The following is a 26393-nucleotide window of genomic DNA, read 5'->3' on the forward strand; positions in this document are numbered from 1 at the left end:
TGCTCCAACGTCTCACTTTTGCTTTGTGATCCCTTCTATAGTTCATCCTCAGTGTATTCAGCTTCAAAAATATATTGTCTTGAATCCTCATTTGTCCAATAATAGTCATCTTTGTTGTCTGTTACCAAGTCTGCCATGATTAGAAAACACACACGTCTTTGTATCCGTTAGTAAGAACACACATTTGTTGCCAGAATTGCATTGCTATGGAAATAGAAATCTAAAATTAAAATAGTGTCTGTTACTACATTTTATATAATATATATATATATATATATATATATATATATATATATATATATATATATATATATATATATATATACTTGCAATGTGTATATTGTACACATTACATATTTTTATGAAGGTGTCTGTTACTACATTATACATATACTTGCAGTGTGTGGGGCGGTTTAGCTCGGTTGGTAGAGTGGCCGTGCCAGCAACTTGAGGGTTGCAGGTTCGATTCCCGCTTCTGCAAACCTGGTCACTGCCGTTGTGTCCTTGGGCAAGACACTTTACCCACCTGCTTCCAGTGCCACCCACACTGGTTTGGATGTAAATTAGATATTGGGTTTCACTATGTAAAGCGCTTTGAGTCACTTAAGAAAAAGCGCTATATAAATATAATTCACTTCACTTCACTTGTGTATATTGTACATATTCCATATTGTTAAAATAATATATTACATTTGGTGTCTTTAAAGGGTAAAACAATAATGTACAGTTTAATATATTTTGTTGACTTTTACATTATGAGAACCAATGTGAAGTGAAGTGAATTATATTTATATAGCGCTTTTTCCTCAAGTGACTCAAAGCGCTTTACATAGTGAAACCCAATATCTAAGTTACAATTAAACCAGTGTGGGTGGCACTGGGAGCAGGTAGGTAATGTGTCCTGCCCAAGGACACAACGGCATTGACTTGGAAGGCGGAAGTGGAGATCGAACCTGCAACCCTCAAGTTGTTGGCACGGCCGCTCTACCAACCGAGCTATACTGCCCCAACGTCCTCTGCAGTGGTCGTTTTTTTTATACCAGTTTGTAAAATGTTGTTTCTTTAAAAAGTAAACTAACAATAACTTCCAATAATGTAAATACTTCACAAATATATTTTCTGTATGCACCTGAGATAGGCTCCAGCCCCCCGCGATATTGACAGACCAACATCAGTATGGATATATGGGTTGAGGATGCATGAAGTAGCTTTTTAGTTTACTCGTATTACCTGCGTTGAACATTTTATTTGAATGGTTTCCGTCCGTGGGGTGCGACGAGAGCGGCCGACTCGGTGTGGCCTTGGAAACCCACCAAACTAAAGTGGCACGCTTCGCGTTGCAGACTGCAGACTTTCTTACCTGCGCCAAAGAGGTTATGTTGACCTGGGCTTGTTTGTTTGTTAGCAACACAACTCAGTCAATTATGCACACATTCAATGTCCAACAAACCATTTATTTGATCTTTGACAACTACTAACACACTCAGTCACTTCCTGCTCACGGAGTTCCACGCCCTACACCTTGCCATTGAGGATTCCGGGAGATGTAGTTCATTTTCAGACACAGCCAAGGCTAAAACGCCAAACACCTACACTCATCAAGTTTGTGTTTGATACCGTCACACGTCATGGTTTATTAAGAAGACTCTATTACTAAAATACTGCAGTATTTATAATACCCTTACATCCCTAATAATGAATTATATTTTTAATGACTTATGGAAAATGACATGTTGACAATATTTACACACTCCTTGTAGTAAAAGTCACATTTTAAACAACAAGACTTTATTCTTCTGCTGCAGTATTTGTATTGTTGTTGTGGACATGACTTCAGAATCATTGTTGACTTTGTGCTCTTTTTTTTGTTTTTTTCTGTGCAAACTTTGCCAATTCCCAGCCCACCTGGACTCAAACCTCAACTTCCCCACAGCTGCTCTTGTCTCACGTCAGTAGGCTCGCTGTGTGTTGGAATCATACAACAACAACAACAACAACATACTTCCATGTAAACAACATTTCCTTGCCCTTATGTGGGATCTGAACCGAGGATGCCGTTGGGGCTTGTGCAGCCCTTTGAGACACTTGTGATTTAGGGCAATATGAATAAACATTGATTGATTGACATACTTGCATGTAGACAACATACAATACCTTCCATATAAACAACATACAACATGCTTCCATACAACAACATTCTTCCATACAACAACATGCTTCCGTACAACAACATGCTTCCATACAACAACATGCTTCCGTACAACAACATGATTCCATATAAACAAAATACTTCCATATGAACAACATATTTCCATACAATATACTAACATACAACATACTAACATACAACAACATACTAACATACAACAACATACTTCCATACAACATACTAACATAAAACAACATACAACATACTAACATACAACATACTAATATACTACAACATACTAACATACAACAACATATTAACATACAACATACTTCCATACAACATACTAACATACAACAACATATTAACATACAACATACTTCCATACAACATACTAACATACAACAACATACTACAATATACTAACATACAACATACTAACATACTTCCATACAACATACTAACATAAAACAACATACTAACATACAACATACTTCCATACAGCATACTAACATAAAACAACATACTAACATACAACATACTTCCATACAACATACTAACATACAACATACTAATATACAACAACATACTAACATACAACATACTTCCATACAACATACTAACATAAAACAACATACAACATACTAACATACTAACATACAACATACTAATATACTACAACATACTAACATACAACAACATATTAACATACAACATACTTCCATACAACATACTAACATACAACAACATACTACAATATACTAACATACAACATACTAACATACAACAACATACTTCCATACAACATACTAACATAAAACAACATACTAACATACAACATACTTCCATACAGCATACTAACATAAAACAACATACTAACATACAACATACTAACATACAACATACTAACATACAACATACTAATATGCAACAACATATTAACATACAACATACTTCCATACAACATAACATACAACAACATACTAACATACAACAACATACTTCCATACAACATACTAACATACAACAACATACTAACATACAACATACTTCCATACAACATACTAACATAAAACAACATACTAACATAAAACAACATACTAACATACAACATAGTTCCATACAACATACTAACATACAACATACTAATATACAACAACATACTTCCATACAACATACTAACATACAACAACATACTAACATACAACATACTAATATACAACAACATACTTCCATACAACATACTAACATAAAACAACATACTAACATAAAACAACATACTAACATACAACATACTAATATACAACAACAAACTTCCATACAACAACATACTAACATACAACATACTAATATACAACAACATACTTCCATACAACATACTAACATACAACAACATACTAACATACAACATACTTCCATACAACATACTAACATACAACAACATATTAACATACAACATACTTACATACTAACATACAACAACATACTACAATATACTAACATACAACAACATACTAACATACAACATACTTACATACTAACATACAACAACATACTACAATATACTAACATACAACAACATACTTCCATACAACATACTTCCATACAACAACATACAACACACTTTTGTACGACTGACACACTTCCATACAAACAACATACAACACACTTCCATACAAACACCATACTTCCATACAAACAACATACTTCCATACAAACAACATACTTCCATACGAACAACATACTTCCATACAAACAACATACTTCCATACAAACAACACACTTCCATACAAACAACATACTTCCATACAAACAACATACTTCCATACAAACAACATACTTCCATACGAACAACATACTTTACACCAGTGTTTTTCCTACCTTTTTTGAGCCAAAGCACATTTTTTTCATAAAAAAAATAGGGAGTCACACCACCAGCAGAAAAGGTTAAAGAATGAAACTCCACCAGGTTGCCATGCCTTATTTTTAGTTTATTGTTGTTTCCTGTGTGTCATGCTTTAGTTCCTGTCTTGTGCTGTTACTTTAGTGACATTTCCTGTTTTGTTGGTGTTCTCCTGTAGCAGCTTCACGCCTTCCGTCGAGTGCTATTGCCCACACCCGCTTTGTTTTCGCAATCAAAACTATTTAAGTTGTGCTTTGGCCATCCTTCTTTGTGGGGACATAGTTGATTGTCATGTCAAGTACGGATGTACTTTGTGGACGCCGTCTTTGCTCCCCCATTTAAGTTTTTGCTGTCGTCCAGCATTCTGTTTTTGTTGACTTTGTAGCCACTTCAGTTTTACTTTTGTTTTACATAGCCATCCCTATGCTTCAGTGCCTTTTTGTTAATTAGTTTACTTTAAGCGCGACATACCTTTTTACCTGCACGCTGTCTCCCGCTGTGCTCTGCATATTGGGATCACGACAACGCAATGAACTACCTGCTGCCACCTACTGGCATGGAGTATTACAAGACTACCCTGCCAAGCTCTACACAGCACCGGCACTAGACAATGGCACATTATTATGATTATGGATCTGCAAAAAATATTTTTGGGACCAATTAGGGGAAGTTGCATAGTTTCCCACGGCACACCAGACAATATCTCACGGCAGCCGCGGCACAGTGGTTGAAAATCACTGTTTGACACCATATTTTCATAGTTGGAAGACTGGACACACATGTATGGCTTTGAACAGTGTAAGTCAAGGCTTGATTCTAGTCAGAAAAGCAGGATGTAGACAGAAAACTAGAAGCGAGCGTATTAAACCTCGATTAAGGAGGACACAACACATTAGCAACATTTTCTTTTTCTTTCTTTTCTTAGTTTATTTCGAACATGACATACATACAACATTATACATCAGTTAATTTCATCATTTCGCAAGACACAACACATCATGTCCGAAAAGGAGTAGGAAGAAGCAAAGCTTATTTAATCCTACCCCTTTTCCACTTCAGAGCGCCCACAATATAAACATTCATTCACTGACCTTCTTTACAGCAAAATATCAAAATGACATCTATGAGTGATTAACACAGCAGTTTTTTAACATGTACTTAATTATTTCAGTCATTATTAACATACTAAGATGAAGAATATCTTATTTTCAATAAGTTTGAAAGTGTTTCTCATAATACTTCTTCTTTGTACTTTGTAAGCACTATTAATTTAAACATCCTCTTAAACTGGCTCATATCAGTACAATGTTTAATTTCTTTACTTAATCCATTCCATAATTTAATTCCACATACTGATATGCTAAAAGTTTTAAGTGTTGTACGGGCATACAAATGTTTTAAGTCAGATTTTCCTCTAAGGTTATATTTCTCCTCTTTAGTTGAGAAGAATTGTTGTACATTCTTTGGTAGCAGGTTGTAATTTACTTTGTACGTCAATTTAGCTGTTTGCAATTTTATCAAGTCATCGAGCTTTAATATTTTTGACTCAATAAATAATGGGTTTGTATGTTCTCTATATCCAACATTGTGTATTATTCTAAACGATCTTTTTTGTAACATAGTTAACGAATGTAGCGCACATTTGTAGTTGTTTCCCCATATTTCTGCACAATAACTCAGATATGTAACACTAGCGAGCAGTAGAGAATATAAAGTGATTTTTGGCCCAGGACCTATTTTGCTTTATTCATTATTGAAATATTTTTTGCCACCTTATGTTGTATGTTTTGTATATGAGATTTCCAGTTCATTTTATCATCTATTAATACTCCCAAAAATCTGGTTTCTTTTACCCTTTCGATATCTTTTCCATCTATTTGTATTCGTGTCTGATGCTCTTTTCTACTGTTACCAAATAGCATTATTTTAGTTTTACTGAGATTCAAGGATAGCCTGTTTTTATCAAACCATTTTTTTAATTTATTCATTTCTTCCGTTATTATTTGTATTATCTTCTGTGTGTTCTCTCCTGAACAGAAAGCAGTTGTGTCGTCTGCAAATAAAACTAACTTCAAGTCTTTTGTAACTTTGCAAATATCGTTTATATAAAGATTGAACAATCTTGGTCCCAGTATTGATCCCTGGGGTACACCACATTAACAAGATTAGCACGAGCATGTGATGCCACAATGCTTACATGAGCCACGTACGTCGCGGGCTAACTTGGCCTATTTGGGAATGAAAAACAAGATGATCAAGGGCAGTTCCCAGGTCTGTATCTGACTGACAGTTTGCAAAGCTCACACTTTTTTAGATGTGTAGCAAAGCCTGATTGGTTTTTCAAAGCCGTCCTCTGTGAAGCGCTCGGCCAAATAAAGACACAGGAAATGCAGTCAGAGGCAAGTCCGTGGGGGAAAAGGCAGCAAAAAAACACACAACTTCATCAACATCTGAGATTTTTCTCATGTTATTCTAAACCAGGGGTTTCCAAAGTGCAGCCCAGGGCCTACTTGTCCCACTAAGCTAACACATTTGAAAAATACTATATAAACAGAACCAAAACAAAGTGGAATAAAAAAGAAAATGTGAAGAGAATAACACAAAGTTGCATTGCAGGCAGTTTTTTTTAAACTGTCAATGATCAAAACATTATGATGATAATTCTGAATTATTGACCCCTTTAAGAGTAAGGCTCCAATTACTTTACATCAAATATTCCCTTTGAAATATTTAGAAGTGAAATATACATATTTTGTGTTTTTACCTTAAAAAGCTGGGTTTTCTTTAACAAAAAAAAAAGGACATAAAACATAAAAAGTTAGAACAAAAATGTATCTACAGCTGAAGTTGATCTAGGACAGGGGTGCCCACACTTTTTCTGCAGGCGAGCTACTTTTCAATTGACCAACTCGAGGGGATCTACCTCATTTATATATATCATTTATATTTATTTATTTATGAAAGAGACATTTTTGTAAACAAGTTAAATGTGTTTAATGATAATACAAGCATGTGTAACACATATAGATGTCTTTCTTTCACAAAGACAAGAATATAAGTTGGTGTATTACCTGATTCTGATGACTTGCATTGATGGGAATCAGACAGTAATGATGATAACGCCCACATTTTCAAATGGAGGAGAAAAAAAGTTGTCCTTTCTGTACAATACCACATGAAAGTGGTTGGTTTTTGGCATCTAATTCATCCAGCTTCCATACACTTTACAAGAAAAACATTGCCGGCAAATTCCGTAGCTTGCTTGATTGACATTCACGGCACCCGAGGGTCTTGTGAGATGACGCTGGCTGCTGCCAGTTCATTATTATGAAAAAATGACAGAGAGGAAGGCGAGAAAAACTCTTTTTATTTCAACAGACTTTCGCGCCGTCCCTTCCGTCAAAACTCTAAAGGCCGACTGCACATTTCCTATCTTCACAATAAAAGCCCTGCTTCATGCTGCCTGCGCTAACAAAATAAGAGTCTCGGAAAGCTGGCGTGCACAAGTGATGTGCACGCCAGCTTTCTGAGGGATCGCTTGTGCACGCCAGTTTTCCGAGACTCTGTATTTAGTTAGCGCAGGCAGCATGAAGCAGGGCTTTTATTGTGAAGATAGGAAATGTGCAGTCGGCCTTTAGAGTTTTGACGGAAGGTACGGCGCGAGAGTCTGTTGAAATAAAAAGTGTTTCTCGCCTTCCTCTCGGTCATATTTTCATAATAATGATCTTGCAGCAGCCAGCGTCATCTCACAAGACCCTCCGGTACCGTGAATGTCATTTAAGTGACGTCTTGGTGAAGATTGATGATCACTCATTTTTAGGTCTATTTTTTTTAAAAGCCTGGCTGGAGATCGACTGACACACCCCCCGCGGTCGACTGGTAGCTCGCGATCGACGTAATGGGCACCCCTGATCTAGAGATATAAGCGTTGGGAGAAAAATAACTAGACCAAACTAAAAATAAAATCTTAAAAATTATACATAACATAAAGCTGTCATGCAGACAGTTTTTTTTTTAACTTTAAAACTGTCTTTGCTAAAAAAAAAATATATATATATATTATAGAGATAAAATAGAGATTTAAGTGTTGAAAGTCAAAATTCATGACCAGAGGTGGGTAAGTAACACGATACATTTACTCCGTTACATCTACTTGAGTAACTTTTGGGATACATTTTACTTCTAAGAGTAGTTTTAATGCAACATACTTGAGTATATTTATAGAGAAGAAACGCTACTTTTACGCCGCTCCATTTATCTACATTCAGCTCGCTACTCGCTACCGATTTTTATCGATCTGTTAATGCACGCTTTGTTTGTTTTTGGTTTGTCAGACAGACCTACTAAGTAGGATCTATCACATGCCTGCGTTTCACCAATCAAATGCACTCACTAGTGACGTTTGACTCCGTTTCACCAATCAAACAGCCAGGCGGTCACATGATTAACTGCACAATTTTTTTTAAATAAACCTTTATTTATAAATTTCAACATTTACAAACAGTTGAAAATAATCAAAGTAAGTACAAAAACAGTACACAACAGTATAAAAACCATACAACACAGCACCAGGGGGTTGTAAATTCAAAGTAAGTAAAATAGAATGCAAAAATATCTATATATATATATATATATATATATATATATATATATATATATATATATAAAATAAACTAACTGAAAAGCCATAGGCTCACTCAATCTCAGTAAATAACTTAAATTTGGAACACAACATCATCGTTTTCACAGCTTTTTGCTTGTTAGAGGTAGAGTGTTATAATGTGAGGTTGTAAATCTTTTTTAAAGGCACAAAAAACAAGTCGTGTATTGAGAAACTTACATTTATGAATATACAATTTAGCCAATAGTATAATAAAGTTGCAAAGGTAAAATTCATTTAAAAAATTTTGGTCAATATAGTGTAAAACCAAATATATATTATTTAATATATATTATTGTTTTAGTTGCTTAAAATATATTCCTGGCTCTGAATTCGTTCATTGCTATTTTTATGTTTTTGTGCATTACTTGTTGCCGTCATCATTAGACGAACAGGTTACTCGTCAGTTACTCAGTACTTGAGTAGTTTTTTCCCAACATACTTTTTACTTTTACTCAAGTAAATATTTGGGTGCCTACTCCTTACTTTTACTTGAGTAATACATCTCTAAAGTAACTGTACTCTTACTTGAGTACAATTTCTGGCTACTCTACCCACCTCTGCTCATGGTTGAGCGATTTTTAAAAACAAAAAAAAAGGAAAGGATCAAAAGTGATCGTTATAAATTGTCTATTTAAGGCTCCAAATATTTCACATCAAATGTTCCATTTTTAAAAATGTTTCCGGTTTAACATTGCATGTTTTGTGCTTTTGCGTTTAAAAAAACAGGTTTTGGTTTGGGGAAAAAAAGGGCATAAAACTTTTTTTAAAAAGTAAACTTTATGTTAACGGACGATCTGAAGTTTTAGTATAAATATTTAAGTGTTGCCAGTAACAACTATTTTCAAACACTATAATGACTGAGGCTCTTTTGGGTCCCAGGGACCTCAAACAGTGAACAACCATCAGATGGCTCCTGCACTGCATGTGGACTCTGATCAAAACTGCTGCACTTTATTGCGGTTTAGCTCGGTTGGTAGAGTGGCCGTGCCAGCAGCTTGAGGGTTGCAGGCTCGATTCCCGCTTCCGCCATCCTAGTCACTGCCGTTGTGTCCTTGGGCAAGACACTTCACCCACCTGCTCCCAGTGCCACCCACACTGGTTTGAATGTAACTTAGATACTGGGTTTCACTATGTAAAGCGCTTCGAGTCACTAGAGAAAAAGCGCTATATAAATATAATTCACTTCACTTTATATGCTTTTGCACTTTATAATGAAGCTGCTAAAATACTAGAACTTGACCCCCCACTCACACACCCTCTATTTATTGTACTTGTAGGGACGGCGTGGCGCAGTGGGAGAGTGGCCGTGCGCAACCCGAATGTCCCTGGTTCAATTCCCACCTAGTACCAACCTCGTCACGTCCGTTGTGTCCTGAGCAAGACACTTCACCCTTGCTCCTGATGGGTGCTGGTTGGCGCCTTGCATGGCAGCTCCCTCCATCAGTGTGTGAATGTCTGTGTGAATGGGTAAATGTGGAAGTAGTGTCAAAGCGCTTTGAGTACCTTGAAGGTAGAAAAAGCGCTATACAAGTACAACCCATTTATTTATTTGTATTTTAAATTGCTTATCATTGTGTAATTGTAATACTGTTGTGTATTTTCAATTCTGTGTCATTTTAATAGTGGATGTTAGATGCGCCACATAAGGACTACAGATGGAAATGAGCATGGTGCTAAATCTGGTGCAGCCATCTTCTTAATGAAACTGCACATTGTCCTTCAAATAAACAAATACAAGCAAACTAAATTCAGGCAAGCACTAATGAAAATGATCAAAATGGCTCCGCATGCTTGCAGTTTTCAGTGTACGGCCCCCCTGGCAAAACTTTGGACACCCGCGGTTAATTTTGCACAATATTGCAGTCTGAAAGGCGGTATAAATGACTTAAAATGCAATAAACATCACCGTGTTTATGTTTAGGGGACTCATGAAATCATTGTAAGTGTAACACTGTTTCCATGTGTCCATTCCTCTTTTCCAAAACTCTGCGTAAGACATTATGAAGGAATATAGGAAGATGAAGTGGTGCAAAGGCAGCGATAAAGGACAGAACAAAAGGGAGACTCCGCAACTGTTTACTTTGAAGAGTGAAATGTAAACAAACTCCTCGGCGTGCACGTGCTCTCTGCCCACGTCATGTGACCGGCGCCTTCCTCTCTGCTCCCCTCTGCAGTGGCTTCATTGAGGAGCGAGGGGGGAAGTCCCAGCGTCTGGGGTTGCCACGGTAACCGGCGACCATGCCAGGGGGTCGCAGGGGTCCCAGCAGACAGCAGTTGACCCGCTCCGCCTTGCCCTCCCTGCAGACTCTGGTCGGAGGCAACGTGGGCAACGGCACAGGCTGCAGGAACAGGTAACCGTCCACTTACTGGAATAGGACGCCATCTTTTGACGCTTGCCACTTGCCTCACTTTCTCCTCGAAGTCACCAGTCTTGAACATTTCTCACAGGTAGCGTTATCACTGGAGGACGAGGAATAGCTAAACCCGCTGGGCTACACAGCGTACAGTAGGAGGATACAAGAAGCAGAGCTAACCGCTAATGCAGAGCTCTTGAATATGAACAGGGATGGGCGGATTGATACAAATATCGACAGTAACGATACCAAGTACTGTATCAGTGCGCCGAAAGAGTAACAATATGAAAATTTCTACATTTATTGTGACCAAAATGGTCTCCTTATCATTATTATCGCAGTATTGTTGAATTTGCTGAAAAACTAGTTATGAGCGCTATAACCCAAGTTTTTTTTTTTTTCATAAAAATAAGTTACAAAAACACTCTCTTTAAAGGGGAACATTATCACCAGACCTATGCAAGCGTCAATATATACCTTGATGGTGCAGAAAAAAGACCATATATTTTTTTTAACCGATTTCCGAACTCTAAATGGGTGAATTTTGGCGAATTAAACACCTTTCTGTTTATCGCGCTGGAGGCGATGACGTCAGAATGTGACGTCGCCGAGGTAATACACCCGACATTTTCATTTTCTACACATTACAAACACCGGGTCTCAGCTCTGTTATTTTCCGTTTTTTTTTACTATTTTTTGGAACCTTGGAGACATCATGCCTCGTCGGTGTGTTGTCGGAGGGTGTAACAACACTAACAGGGAGGGATTCAAGTTGCACCACTGGCAAGAAATCTGCTGCCAGACCCCCGTTGAATGTACCAGAGCAGGGGTGCCCATTACGTCGATCGCGATCGACTGGTCGATCTCGGAGGGTGTGTCAGTCGATCTCAAGCCAGGCATTAAAAAATATACATAAAAATGAGCAATCATCAATCATACCAAGACCTCACTTTCGTCAGTTGTTTGACATTCTCGGCACCCGAGGATCTTGTGAGATGACGCTGGCTGCTGCGAGCTCATATTTAAGAAAAAAATCACTAACAGAGAAACACATTTTATTTCTAGAGACTCCGTACCTACTGTCAAAACTCTAAAGACCGACAGCACAGTTCCTGTCTTCACCATAAAAGACCTGTTTCATCCTGCCTGTGCTAACAAAATAAGAGTCTCAGAGAGCTAGCGTGCACAAGCTAGCAAGCTACGGAGTTTGATGCCAATGTATTTCTCCCCGCCCTCAGCGACCGCTTTCTCACTTGCTTGCCCACCTGCACACTCACTGACGTCACTCACCTGCTGCCAGACATTAAAGGGCCACACACATATGCTACTCTCATAACAAAGTGTTTAAGTATGCAAGTTGGACAAATGAGATGCCAAATCCAACCACTTTCATGTGGTATTGGACAGAAAGGAGGACTTTTTTTTTCCCCTCCATTTGAAAATGCGGACTTTATCAGCACCACTGTCTAATTCCAATCAATGCAAGTCATCAGAATCAGGTAATACACCAACTTATATTCTTGTCTTCATGAAAGAAAGGAATCTATGTGCGTTAAACATGCTTGTATTATCATTAAACACCATTAACTTGTTAACAAAAATTTCTCTTTCATAAATAAATAAATATAAATCATAAATAGGAATGAGGTAGATCTCCTCGACTTGGTCAATTGAAAAGTAGCTCGCCTGCAGAAAAAGTGTGAGCGCCCCTGTACCAGAATGTCTCCACATTTGACCGGCGATGCTAAAGCAGACATGGCACAGAGATGTATGGATAACCTGCAGATGCATTTGCAACGATAGTCAACGAAATCACAAAGGTGAGTTTTGTTGATGTTGACTGCCAGCTAATCGATGCTAACATGCTACGCTAATCGATGCTAACATGCTATTTACCGGCGGTGCTAAAGCAGACATGGCACAGAGATGTATGGATAACCTGTAGATGCATTTGCAACTATATTACGTTTCCTTCCACCCACATTTAATGCGAAACAAACACTTACCAATCGAGGGATTTAAGTTGCTCCAGTGTCAAAAGATGCGAAAGTCCTGATCGTTTGGTCCGCACATTTTACCGGCGATGCTAACGCAGCTATTCGGCCATGTTATGGCTATGAATAGCGTCAATAGCTTCAGTTTCTTCTTCAATATTTTCATACTCCAACCATCTATTTAAATACATGCGTAATCTGTTGAATCGCTTAAGTCGCTGAAATCCGAGTTTGAATCCGAGCTAATGTCGCTATATCTTGCTGTGGTATTGCCATTGTTTGTTTACATTGGCAGCACTGTGTGACGTCACAGGGAAATTGGTAGTGGTTTCGAAGATAGCGAAAATAAGGCACTTTAAAGCTTTGTTTAGGGATATTCCGAGACCGGTAAAATTTTGAAAAAAACTTCAAAAAATACAACAAGCCACTGGGAACTGATTTTTATTGTTTTTAACCCTTTTGAAATTGTGATAATGTTCCCCTTTAAGAGTCACTGATAGTGTTTTAGTGTTTGAACAAATATGTAATGATAAGATCTATTATTATGTAGTATTTCTGCCGGGCGTCACGGCGTCCTACGCTGTTCAGTAGTCCTTGAACGCAGCGTAAAAAACACCTGCGTCTGGTATTCCTCTGAGTACCAAAGGATCACAGCTTGTCTGTTCAATGTGCTTCAGTGGATATCTTTCTTGTCGGACAGATTGGGGTCCCTCTCTTTGTTAATGGAGAATGACGTAACTGTCTCTTGTTTTCATGTCATCAAAGTGCAGTTTTCAATCTTTTATTTTAAACCGCTGCGGTTGTGTTTTTTACTGTTGACCTTTACGTCCCTGCTGCATTGATGAGATCTATATGTTTTTTACTGTCACTTAATCATTGGAGTTATTGTTTACAAACTCAGGAGACAAGTCTTTGACCACAGGAGGACTTTAAGGACAAAAACCCCAATATTGAAATCACAGCACAGGTTTTCCCCCAAATGGGTCAATATGATGTTATCGTATAATTTGCATTATTGGGTATCCTCCCACTTCCAAAGACATGCACCTGGGGATAGGTTGATTGGCAACACTAAATGGTCCCTAGTGTGTGAATGTTGTCTGTCTATCTGTGTTGGCCCTGCGATGAGGTGGCGACTTGTCCAGGGTGTACCCTGCCTTCCGCCCGATTGTAGCTGAGATAGGCGCCAGCGCCCCCCGCGACCCCGAAAGGGAATAAGCGGTAGAAATGGATGGATGGATGGATGGATGGGTATGATGCATTAATTTGATTTAAAAAGGCTGAAAAAAAATGTATTTAGATTTTTACTAGAATTAACATATTTTTCTTAAATTGTTTTGCTCTATTTTTTCATTTGTTGCTGCTTCTTGTCCAATCTAACACACTTTGTTTGAGACTCCTCCAATCCTTTTAGTGACTTTCTTTATTAAAATCGACTTGCAACAAATCTAGAATATTTTTCTGGTGCTATTGGAGACTGTACTCGTGTTTACAGACTCTTCACTTCTGTTGCTCCACGTCTACGACGTCACAAGTTCTGTGAAAAAGAACTTATTTTAGCTAAAGACAGCCAGCTAGACTCAGTCTGCATCAGTTCTAGTACTTTTTAAAGCAGCCTTCCCGGTAAGGTTTATTCAGGTGTACTGGAGAGGAGGCTATGCCGGATAGTCGAACCTCGGATTCAGGAGGAACAGTGTGGTTTTCGTCCTGGTCGTGGAACTGTGGACCAGCTCTATACTCTGGGCAGGGTTCTTGAGGGTGCATGGGAGTTTGCCCAACCAGTCTACATGTGCTTTGTGGACTTGGAGAAGGCATTCGACCGTGTCCCTCGGGAAGTCCTGTGGGGAGTGCTCAGAGAGTATGGGGTATCGGACTGTCTTATTGTGGCGGTCCGCTCCCTGTATGATCAGTGCCAGAACTTGGTCCGCATTGCCGGCAGTAAGTCGGACCCATTTCCAGTGAAGGTTGGACTCCGCCAAGGCTGTCCTTTGTCACCCATTCTGTTCATAACTTTTATGGACAGAATTTCTAGGCGCAGTCAAGGCGTTGAGGGGTTCCGGTTTGGTGACCACGGGATTAGGTCTCTGCTTTTTACAGATGATGCGGTCCTGATGGCTTCATCTGACCGGGATCTTCAGCTCTCGCTGGATCGGTTCGCAGCCGAGTGTGAAGCGACCGGAATGAGAATCAGCACCTCCAAGTCCGAGTCCATGGTTCTCGCCCGGAAAAGGGTGGAATGCCATCTCCGGGTTGGGGAGGAGACCCTGCCCCAAGTGGAGGAGTTCAAGTACCTAGGAGTCTTGTTCAGGAGTGAGGGAAGAGTGGATCGTGAGATCGACAGGCGGATCGGTGCGGCGTCTTCAGTAATGCGGACGTTGTACCGATCCGTTGTGGTGAAGAAGGAGCTGAGCTGGAAGGCAAAGCTCTCAATTTACCGGTCGATCTACGTTCCCATCCTCACCTATGGTCATGAGCTTTGGGTCATGACCGAAAGGATAAGATCACGGGTACAAGCGGCCGAAATGAGTTTGGGTCTCTCCCTTAGAGATAGGGTGAGAAGCTCTGCCATCCGGGAGGAACTCAAAGTAAAGCCGCTGCTCCTTCACATCGTGAGGAGCCAGATGAGGTGGTTCGGGCATCTGGTCAGGATGCCACCCGAACGCCTCCCTAGGGAGGTGTTTAGGGCACGTCCAACCGGTAGGAGGCCACGGGGAAGACCCAGGACACGTGGGTAAGACTATGTCTCCCGGCTGGCCTGGGAACGCCTCGGGATCCCCCGGGAAGAGCTGGACGAAGCGGCTGGGGAGAGGGAAGTCTGGGTTTCCCTGCTTAGGCTGTTGCCCCCGCGACCCGACCTCGGATAAGCGGAGGATGATGAATGAATGGATGGATGCCGTAAATAAAGGCACGATAGCAAACACACACAAGATTAAACATACAATCTGTTATCCATCCATCCATACATTTTTTTACCGCTTGTCCCTTTCAGTATTAAATAGATTTAATCAAATTGATACATTTTAAGAATGAATCAAATATATCATTCTACACAGAGTCTATTAGAGTGCTAAAACTGACAGGAGTTAAATCAATAATGAATATATCAGTGTGCAGCTTTTTAAACATCACAAAATACTTTTCTTTTAGATAGATATAGATAGTTAGATAGTACTTTATTGATTCCTTCGGGAGAGTTTCCTCGGGAGGAAGTTGGATTGTTTTGTTTGTTGTCTTTGCTGCTATTTTCACTGTTTTTATATACGTAAACAAGGAAAAACTGTTTTCTTTAGCAAGTTGCCCTTCCTTTTTTTAAATGGGCAAGATTGTAACAGCCATTTCAAGCTAAATGAGCAGCACGGTTACAGTAAAACTAAATATATTCATGAATAAATGAGTCATCTTTGTTGTTAGTGTACACATGCCTAAAATACCTCCAGCTGCATTCAGAAGTGGATGGAAAATTACAGCCATTAAATATGTAGAGGCATTAATATCCGACTAATCGTTACGATAATAAGTGGTGGGTGGAGCAGCCGTGCCAGCAACTTGAGGGTTTCAGGTTCGATCCCCGTCCGAGTCACTGCCGTTGTGTCCTTGGGCAAGACACTTCACCCTTGGCCCCAGTGGTGAATGAATGATGGGTGGTGATCGGGCAAACTGGCAGCCACGCTTCCGTCAGTCTAGCCCAGGGCAGCTGTGGCTACAAATGGAGCTTACCACCACCTACGTGTGAATGGATGATGGCTTCTCACTTCTCTGTGTGATAAATATAATCCATTATTATTAATATTATTATTATTATAATCATTGACTAATAGACTATCAAAATAAAATCACTATATTGGTATAATCCAGTATTAATATTCTTATAGTCGTTGACTATTAACTATCAAAAAAGTGCTATATAAATATAATCTATTATTATTAATATTATTATAAGCGTTGACTAATTAACTATCAAAATAAAACTGCTATTTAACTATAATCCATTATTATTATTATTATAATTGTTGACTAATTAACTATCAAAATAAAACTGCTATATAAATATAATCCATTATTATTATTATTATTATTTTTATCGTTGACTAATCAACTATCAAAATAAAAGCGCTATATAAATATAATCCATTATTATTATAATAATTGTTCACTAATTGACTATCAAAATAAAAGCGCTATATAAAAAGAATCCATTATTATCCATCCATCCATCCATTTCTACCGCTTATCCCTTTGGGGTCGCGGGGGGCGCCGGCGCCTATCTCAGCTACAATCGGGCGGAAGGCGGAGTACACCCTGGACAAGTTGCCGCCTCATCGCAGGGCCAACTCAGATAGACAGACAACATTCACACACTAGGGCCAATTTAGTGTTGCCAATCAACCTATCCCCAGGTGCATGTCTTTGGAGGTGGGAGGGGCCTATCCACAGGTGCATGTCTTTGGAGGTGGGAGGGGCCTATCCACAGGTGCATGTCTTTGGAGGTGGGAGGGGCCTATCCCCAGGTGCATGTCTTTGGAGGTTGGAGGGGCCTATCCCCAGGTGCATGTCTTTGGAAGTGGGAGGAAGCCGGAGTACCCGGAGGGAACCCACGCAGTCACGGGGAGAACATGCAAACTTCACACAGAAAGAACCCGAGCCCGGGATTGAACCCTGACTACTCAGGACCTTCGTATTGTGAGGCAGACGCACTAACCCCTCTTCCACCGTGAAGCCCATTATTATTATTATTACTAATATAATCGTTGACTAATTCCATCCATCCATCCATCTTCACTCGCTTATCCGAGGTCGGGTCGCGGGGGCAGCAGCCTAAGCAGGGAAGCCCAGACTTCCCTCTCCCCAGCCACTTCATCTAGCTCAGGGGTGCCCACACTTTTTCTGCAGACGAGCTACTTTTCAATTGACCAACTCGAGGGGAACTACCTCATTTATATATATCATTTATATTTATTTATTTATGAAAGAGACATTTTTGTAAACAAGTTAAATGTGTTTAATGATAATACAAGCATGTGTAACACATATAGATGTCTTTCTTTCATGAAGACAAGAATATAAGTTGGTGTATTACCTGATTCTGATGACTTGCATTGATTGGAATCAGACAGTAATGATGATAACGCCCACATTTTCAAATGGAGGAGAAAAAAAGTTGTCCTTTCTGTACAATACCACATGAAAGTGGTTGGTTTTTGGCATCTAATTCATCCAGCTTCCATACACTTTACAAGAAAAACATTGGCGGCAAATTCCGTAGCTTGCTTGATTGACATTCACAGCACCCGAGGGTCTTGTGAGATGACGCTAGCTGCTGCCAGTTCATTGTTATGAAAAAATGACAGAGAGGAAGGCGAGAAACACTTTTTATTTCAACAGACTTTCGCGCCGTACCTTCCATCAAAACTCTAAAGGCCGACTGCACATTTCCTATCTTCACAATAAAAGCCCTGCTTCATGCTGCCTGCGCTAACAAAATAAGAGTCTCGGAAAGCTGGCGTGCACAAGTGATGTGCACGCCAGCTTTCTGAGGGATCGCTTGTGCACGCCAGTTTTCCGAGACTCTGTATTTAGTTAGCGCAGGCAGCATGAAGCAGGGCTTTTATTGTGAAGATAGGAAATGTGCAGTCGGCCTTTAGAGTTTTGACGGAAGGTACGGCGCGAGAGTCTGTTGAAATAAAAAGTGTTTCTCGCCTTCCTCTCGGTCATATTTTCATAATAATGATCTTGCAGCAGCCAGCGTCATCTCACAAGACCCTCCGGTACCGTGAATGTCATTTAAGTGGCGTCTTGGTGAAGATTGATGATCACTCATTTTTAGGTCTTTTTTTTTTAAAAGCCTGGCTGCAGATCGACTGACACACCCCCCGCGGTCGACTGGTAGCTCGCGATCGACGTAATAGGCACCCCTGGTCTAGCTCTTCCCGGGGGATCCCGAGGCGTTCCCAGGCCAGCCGGGAGACATAGTCTTCCCAACGTGTCCTGGGTCTTCCCCGTGGCCTCCTACCGGTTGGACGTGCCCTAAACACCTCCCTAGGGAGGCGTTGGGGTGGCATCCTGACCAGATGCCCGAACCACCTCATCTGGCTCCTCTCCATGTGAAGGAGCAGCAGCTTTACTTTGAGTTCCTCCCGGATGGCAGAGCTTCTCACCCTATCTCTAAGGGAGAGACCCGCCACCCGGCAGAGAAAACTCATTTGGGCCTCTTGTACCCGTGATCTTATCCTTTCGGTCATGACCCAAAGCTCATGACCATAGGTGAGGATAATTGACTAATTAACTATCAAAATAAAAGCGCTATATAAATATAATCCATTATTATTATTATCGTTGACTAATCAAGTATCAAAATAAAAGCGCTATACAAGTTTAGTCCATTATTATTATAATAATCGTTGACTAATCGACCATCAAAATAAAAGCGCTTTATAAATATTATCCATTATTATTATAATAATCGTTGACTAATCGACTATCAAAATAAAAAGCGACATAAATATAATCCATTATTATTATTATTATTTAAATCATTCACTAATTAACTATGAAAATAAAACTGCTATATAAATATAATCCATTATTATTATTATTATCGTTGACTAATCAACTATCAAAATAAAAGCGCTATACAAATATAATCCATTATTATTATTATAATCCTTGGCTAATCGACCAGATATAATCCATTATTACTAATATAAAATTGTTGACTAATTGACTATCACAATATAAGCGCTATATAAATATTATCCATTATTATTACAATAATCGTTGACTAATCGACTATCAAAATAAAAAGCGACATAAATATAATCCATTATTATTATAATTGTTGACTAATCAAACATCAAAATAAAAGCGTTATACAAATATAATCCATTATTATTATTATAATCCTTGACTAATCGACCAGATATAATCCATTATTACTAATATAAAATTGTTGACTAATTGACTATCAAAATAAAAGCGCTATATAAATATAATTCTTTATTATTATTATAATCCTTGACTAATCGACCAGATATAATCCATTATTACTAATATAAAATTGTTGACTAATTGACTATCAAAATAAAAGCGCTATATAAATATAATTCATTATTATTATTATAATCCTTGACTAATCGACCAGATATAATCCATTATTACTAATATAAAAATGGTTGACTAATTGACTATCAAAATAAAAGCGCTATATAAATCTAATTCATTATTATTGTTATAATTGTCGACTAATCGACTATCAAAATAATCGTTAAATAACTGCATCTTCTCTCCTTAAAAGCCGCTACTGTCCTCTTTATATTTGCACATTGCACATTTGTAGCTGGATGTCTGTGGGCATCCTGGGCATATTTTCAAGTCCACATGACAATGGTGTGCGTTTTGCTGATGTCATCACGACTTCCTGTTTTGGCCATGCCAGTTCACTGATCAAACTCTTTTTTTCGTTGCATCACACGTCAATAGTGCGCAAATAATAGTCTATGTATATTTATTCCTACAATTGTTTTACCTTAAAAATAGGGATGCACCGATTAATCGGTAACCGAATATATTCGGCCGAATATGGCAAAAAAAGCCACATTCGGCCTTCGGTGGAATGAGTTAAGAACAAGGCCGAATAGTGGCGTGTGACGCAATGTTTTGACGCGGTGACGCAATCAACCAACGTGCAGTGACGTTGGGATATGTTGTGTACCTGTATAAGTGTATGAGGTTACAAGCACACACTTATTGAGATTTAGTGGGGCCTCTGTTTACATTATTAGCCTGTTGTGTAGGCTACCTGTATCAATCAATCAATCAATGTTTATTTATATAGCCCCAAATCACAAATGTCTCAAAGGACTGCACAAATCATTACGACTACAACATCCTCGGAAGAACCCACAAAAGGGCAAGGAAAACTCACACCCAGTGGGCAGGGAGAATTCACATCCAGTGGGACACCAGTGACAATGCTGACTATGAGAAACCTTGGAGAGGACCTCAGATGTGGGCACCCCCCCCCCCCCTCTAGGGGACCGAAACCAATGGATGTCGAGCGGGTCCAACATAGGATACTGTGAAAGTTCAATCCATAGTGGCTCCAACACAGCCGCGAGAGTTCAGTTCAAAGCGGATCCAAGACAGCAGCGAGAGTCCCGTCCACAGGAAACCATCTCAAGCGGATCAGCAGGGTAGAGATGTCCCCAACCGATACAGGCGAGCGGTCCATCCTGGGTCCCGACGAGCGGTCCATCCTGGGTCTCGACTCTGGACAGCCAGTACTTCATCCATGGTCATCGGACCGGACCCCCTCCACAAGGGAGGGGGGGACATAGGGGAAAGAAAAGAAGCGGCAGATCAACTGGTCTAAAAAGGAGGTCTATTTAAAGGCTAGAGTATACAGATGAGTTTTAAGGTGAGACTTAAATGCTTCTACTGAGGTAGCATCTCGAACTGTTACCGGGAGGGCATTCCAGAGTACTGGAGCCCGAACGGAAAACGCTCTATAGCCCGCAGACTTTTTTTGAGCTCTAGGAATCACTAATAAGCCGGAGTCTTTTGAACGCAGATTTCTTGCCGGGACATACGGTACAATACAATCGGCAAGATAGGCTGGAGCTAGACCGTGTAGTATTTTATACGTAAGTAGTAAAACCTTAGTCACATCTTAAGTGCACAGGAAGCCAGTGCAGGTGAGCCAGTACAGGCGTAATATGATCAAACTTTCTTGTTCTTGTCAAAAGTCTAGCAGCCGCATTTTGTACCAACTGTAATCTTTTAATGCTAGACATGGGGAGACCCGAAAATAATACGTTACAGTAATCGAGACGAGACGTAACAAACGCATGGATAATGATCTCGGCGTCTTTAGTGGACAAAATGGAGCGAATTTTAGCGATATTAAGGAGATGAAAGAAGGCCGTTTTAGTAACGTTTTTAATGTGTGACTCAAAGGAGAGAGTTGGGTCGAAGATAATACCCAGATTTTTTACAGAGTCACTTTGTTTTATTATTTGGGTGTCAAATGTTAAAGTTGTATTATTAAATAGAGGTCGGTGTCTAGCAGGACCGATAATCAGCATTTCCGTTTTTTTGGCATTAAGTTGCAAAAAGTTAGCGGACATCCATTGTTTAATTTCATTAAGACACGCTTCCAACTGACTACAGTCCGACGTGTTGGTCAGCTTTAGGGGCATGTAGAGTTGGGTGTCATCAGCATAACAGTGAAAGCTAATACCGTATTTGCGTATGACGTCACCCAGCGGCAGCATGTAGATGCTGAAGAGTACAGGGCCAAGGACCGAACCCTGGGGAACTCCACACGTTACCTTAACATAATCCGAGGTCACACTGTTATAGGAGACGCACTGCATCCTATCAGTAAGATAAGAGTTAAACCATGACAGGGCTGAGTCTGACATACCAATTCGTATTTTGATACGCTCTAATAAAATATTATGATCGATGGTATCGAAAGCAGCGCTAAGATGGAGGAGCAGCAACATAGATGACGCATCAGAGTCCATCGTTAGCAATAGATCATTAGTCAATTTTGCGAGGGCTGTCTCAGTCGAGTGATTTGCCCTGAAACCGGATTGAAAGGTTTCACATAGATTGTTAAACGCTAAGTGCTCATTTAGCTGCTCTGCAACAATTTTTTCGAGGATTTTCGAAATAAAGGGAAGGTGAGACACCGGTCGGTAGTTTACCATGAGGTCAGGATCGAGGTTAGGTCTTTTAAGGAGAGGATGAATAACCGCTTTTTTGAATGCAACGGGAACAGTGCCCGAGGAAAGTGATAAGTTTATAATATTTAGCACTGATGGACCTAATAATACAAAAAGCTCCTTGATAAGTTTCCCAGGAAGTGGGTCAAGTAAACATGTTGTTTGTTTTATTCCATTTACACGTTGTAACAATCCTTGTAATGTTATTTCATCAAAACGAGAGAAACTATTTTGGATATTTGCAGTATCCGCCGTATATGCAATCGTATCTGTGTTACTATAACCCCGTTGTAACTGGGACGCATTGTCTTTAATCTCCTTTCTAATAAGTTCAATTTTCTTATTAAAGAACTTCATAAAGTCATCTGCCGAATGGGTGGAGCTACTGGAAGGAGTCCCTTGTTGGGTTAGCGATGCTACTGTACTAAACAAAAATTTTGGATCGTTTTTATTAATGCGGATGAGATTTGAATAATAATTAGTTTTAGCTAAGGTAAGCATGCGTTTATAAGTTATTAAACTATCACTCCATGCTTGATGGTGCACCTCAAGTTTAGTCGTGCGCCATTTGCGTTCCAGCTTTCTACAGAATAATTTACATTATTAGCCTGTTGTGTAGGCTACCTGTATAAGTGTAAGAATTTATAAGCACACACTTATTGAGATTTAGTGGGGCCTCTGTTTACATTATTAGCATATCTACTGTGGCTAAGCAGACTTTTGCCAAAAGGACAATAATTCATTTGTTGTGGGTTTATCCACTTTAATGCACTTTTTTTTTTTTTTTTTGGATTGCATGTTTTGTTTGAAGGCCTAATATAAATGAAAAACTTTGTGCTTTTTTTGAAAAGCAAAGGCTACTGGAATATTAAAAGAATATCAATATTCAATAAAAAATTACTTTATTTGAAAAACATGTCTAAATATTTATTCTAGGCTATTTATGAAATATAAAAAAAATTGTTAAAAACTGCATTCATTATTCGGTATTCGGCCTTCAGCCAAACGTTTAAGTTTTATTCGGCTTCGGCCACAAATTTTCATTTCGGTGCATCCCTACTTAAAAATCCTCATTTTTAAGGTGTGGCGGATTTCATTTTGCTGTGTTGGACCCATTTAGGGAAACCCTGTGGCCAATAGTAATTTTTGTGTACTATTGATTATATATTACAATGTGTATGTATTTAAATGAAATATTTCAATATTAAAAAAATTGATTATTATTATGATTACTATTACATTATCAACCTGTGTTTTTGTCTAATTTATAATTGTGATCGAAAATGTAAATCATTCATTGATCTTGAAAATCATGTGGGGAAAAAAGTATTGAATGAAGAGAATACGTTATTGAGTCTGAACAGAAGTGTAAACAGAAAGTAAGCAGATATTAAGAGTAAAATAAGTAGAATAATAATAGGTTTGACAAAATAATACCATTGAAAATGATGTACTGTTATCAAATGTGTCCTATTATTATTGTTTTACTGTATATTGTTATATTGGGATGGTTTCCTGCTGGCTCCGCTGTGAACGGGACTCTCGCTGCTGTGTTGGATCCGCTTTGGACTGGACTCTCGCGACTGTGTTGGATCCATTATGGATTGAACTTTCACAGTATCATGTTAGACCCGCTCGACATCCATTGCTTTCCTCCTCTCCAAGGTTCTCAAAGTCATCATTGTCACCGACGTCCCACTGGGTGTGAGTTTTCCTTGCCCTTATGTGGGCCTACCGAGGATGTCGTAGTGGTTTGTGCAGCCCTTTGAGACACTAGTGATTTAGGGCTATATAAGTAAACATTGATTGATTGATATAGCAAAAGTCAGCAATATATATAGATTGCGTGTGTTGACCAATTGAGTAGTTTGACACAGGAGCTCAGTCTGAAGATGACAACGTAACAACTTCTTTCCGCCTTACAGACTGGTCATGCGTGTTCTTAATATGTACACACGGCCTGCAGGTCCCATGACAGGGTGTTTACTTACCTAGCTTAATGAGGAGGACTGTGCAGATAAGACTTCTACAGCGACAGGATAGAAAAGTGTGACTTTGACATGCTTTGAAGACAACTATTATGACAAGGTATATGGAAACGTTTGTAATTGTCTGGTCACACACAACAAAATGCACGTTGAAGTCATGCATGACAGGTAGTCAACGTCGATGTTGGGCATTTTGACATAAAATGGTATCGGACATTTTTTGTTATCAGTATCAGCCTTTTTTTTTTACAGCAGATCTACATCAGCAGATACAATACTACACATACATACACACACATACATACATAAGTGCACATATATTACTATAATATATATGTATATTATAGTAATATAACACATACACACACATACATGTGTGCATATATGTATATTATAGTAATATATGTCTACATACGCATGTGTATTAGGACTGGACAATATATCGATATACACGATATATCGCGGGTTTGTCTCTGCGATATAGAAAATGACTATATAGTAATATTGGAGTATACTTTCTCACGCAGTTGCTTTTAGCTGCAGACATTACACTACAGGCTCTTTCCTGTGTCTCCTTCTCACAGACAGCGAGCGCACATTCTTACACACGTCACATACTGTCACCTCATACCTCACATACTGTCACCTCATACCTCACATACTGTCACCTCATACGTCACATACTGTCACCTCATACGTCACATACTGTCACCTCATACGTCACATACTGTCACCTCATACGTCACATACTGTCACCTCATACCTCACATACTGTCACCTCATACCTCACATACTGTCACCTCATACGTCACATACTGTCACCTCATACGTCACATACTGTCACCTCATACGTCACATACTGTCACCTCATACGTCACATACTGTCACCTCATACCTCACATACTGTCACCTTACACGTCACATACTGTCACCTCATACCTCACATACTGTCACCTCATACCTCACATACTGTCACCTCATACCTCACATACTGTCACCTCACACGTCACATACTGTCACCTCATACGTCACATACTGTCACCTCATACCTCCCATACTGTCACCTCACACGTCACATACTGTCACCTCATACCTCACATACTGTCACCTCATACCTCATACTGTCACCTCACACGTCACATACTGTCACTTCATACGTCACATACTGTCACCTCATACGTCACATACTGTCACCTCATACGTCACATACTGTCACCTCATACGTCACATACTGTCACGTCACATACTGTCACCTCATACGTCACATACTGTCACCTCACACGTCACATACTGTCACCTCATACCTCACATACTGTCACCTCACACGTCACATACTGTCACCTCATACCTCACATACTGTCACCTCACACGTCACATAATGTCACGTTATACCTCACATACTGTCACCTCATACCTCACATACTGTCACCTCATACCTCACATACTGTCACCTCATACCTCACATACTGTCACATCATACGTCACATACTGTCACCTCATACCTCACATACTGTCACCTCATACGTCACATACTGTCACCTCATACCTCACATACTGTCACCTCATACGTCACATACTGTCACCTCATACCTCACATACTGTCACCTCATACCTCAC

At 39.4% G+C, this 26393-nt stretch overlaps 1 protein-coding gene across 4 annotated transcripts in view; it reads left to right on the forward strand.

Moving 5' to 3' along the window:
* tmem39a (transmembrane protein 39A) overlaps nt 1-26393 on the forward strand; it is a 56691-nt gene that overhangs the window by 11793 nt on the left and 18505 nt on the right. For all 4 annotated transcript variants that reach the window (XM_061887137.1, XM_061887136.1, XM_061887140.1 and 1 more), the window contains exon 2: nt 10890-11066. In XM_061887137.1, the coding sequence (XP_061743121.1) occupies nt 10954-11066 (113 nt within the window). In that variant the 5' untranslated portion in view covers nt 10890-10953. The remainder of the gene's footprint in view (nt 1-10889; nt 11067-26393) is intronic.

Source organism: Nerophis ophidion, linkage group LG25 (genome assembly GCF_033978795.1).
Source record: "Nerophis ophidion isolate RoL-2023_Sa linkage group LG25, RoL_Noph_v1.0, whole genome shotgun sequence".
Lineage (NCBI taxonomy): Eukaryota > Metazoa > Chordata > Actinopteri > Syngnathiformes > Syngnathidae > Nerophis > Nerophis ophidion.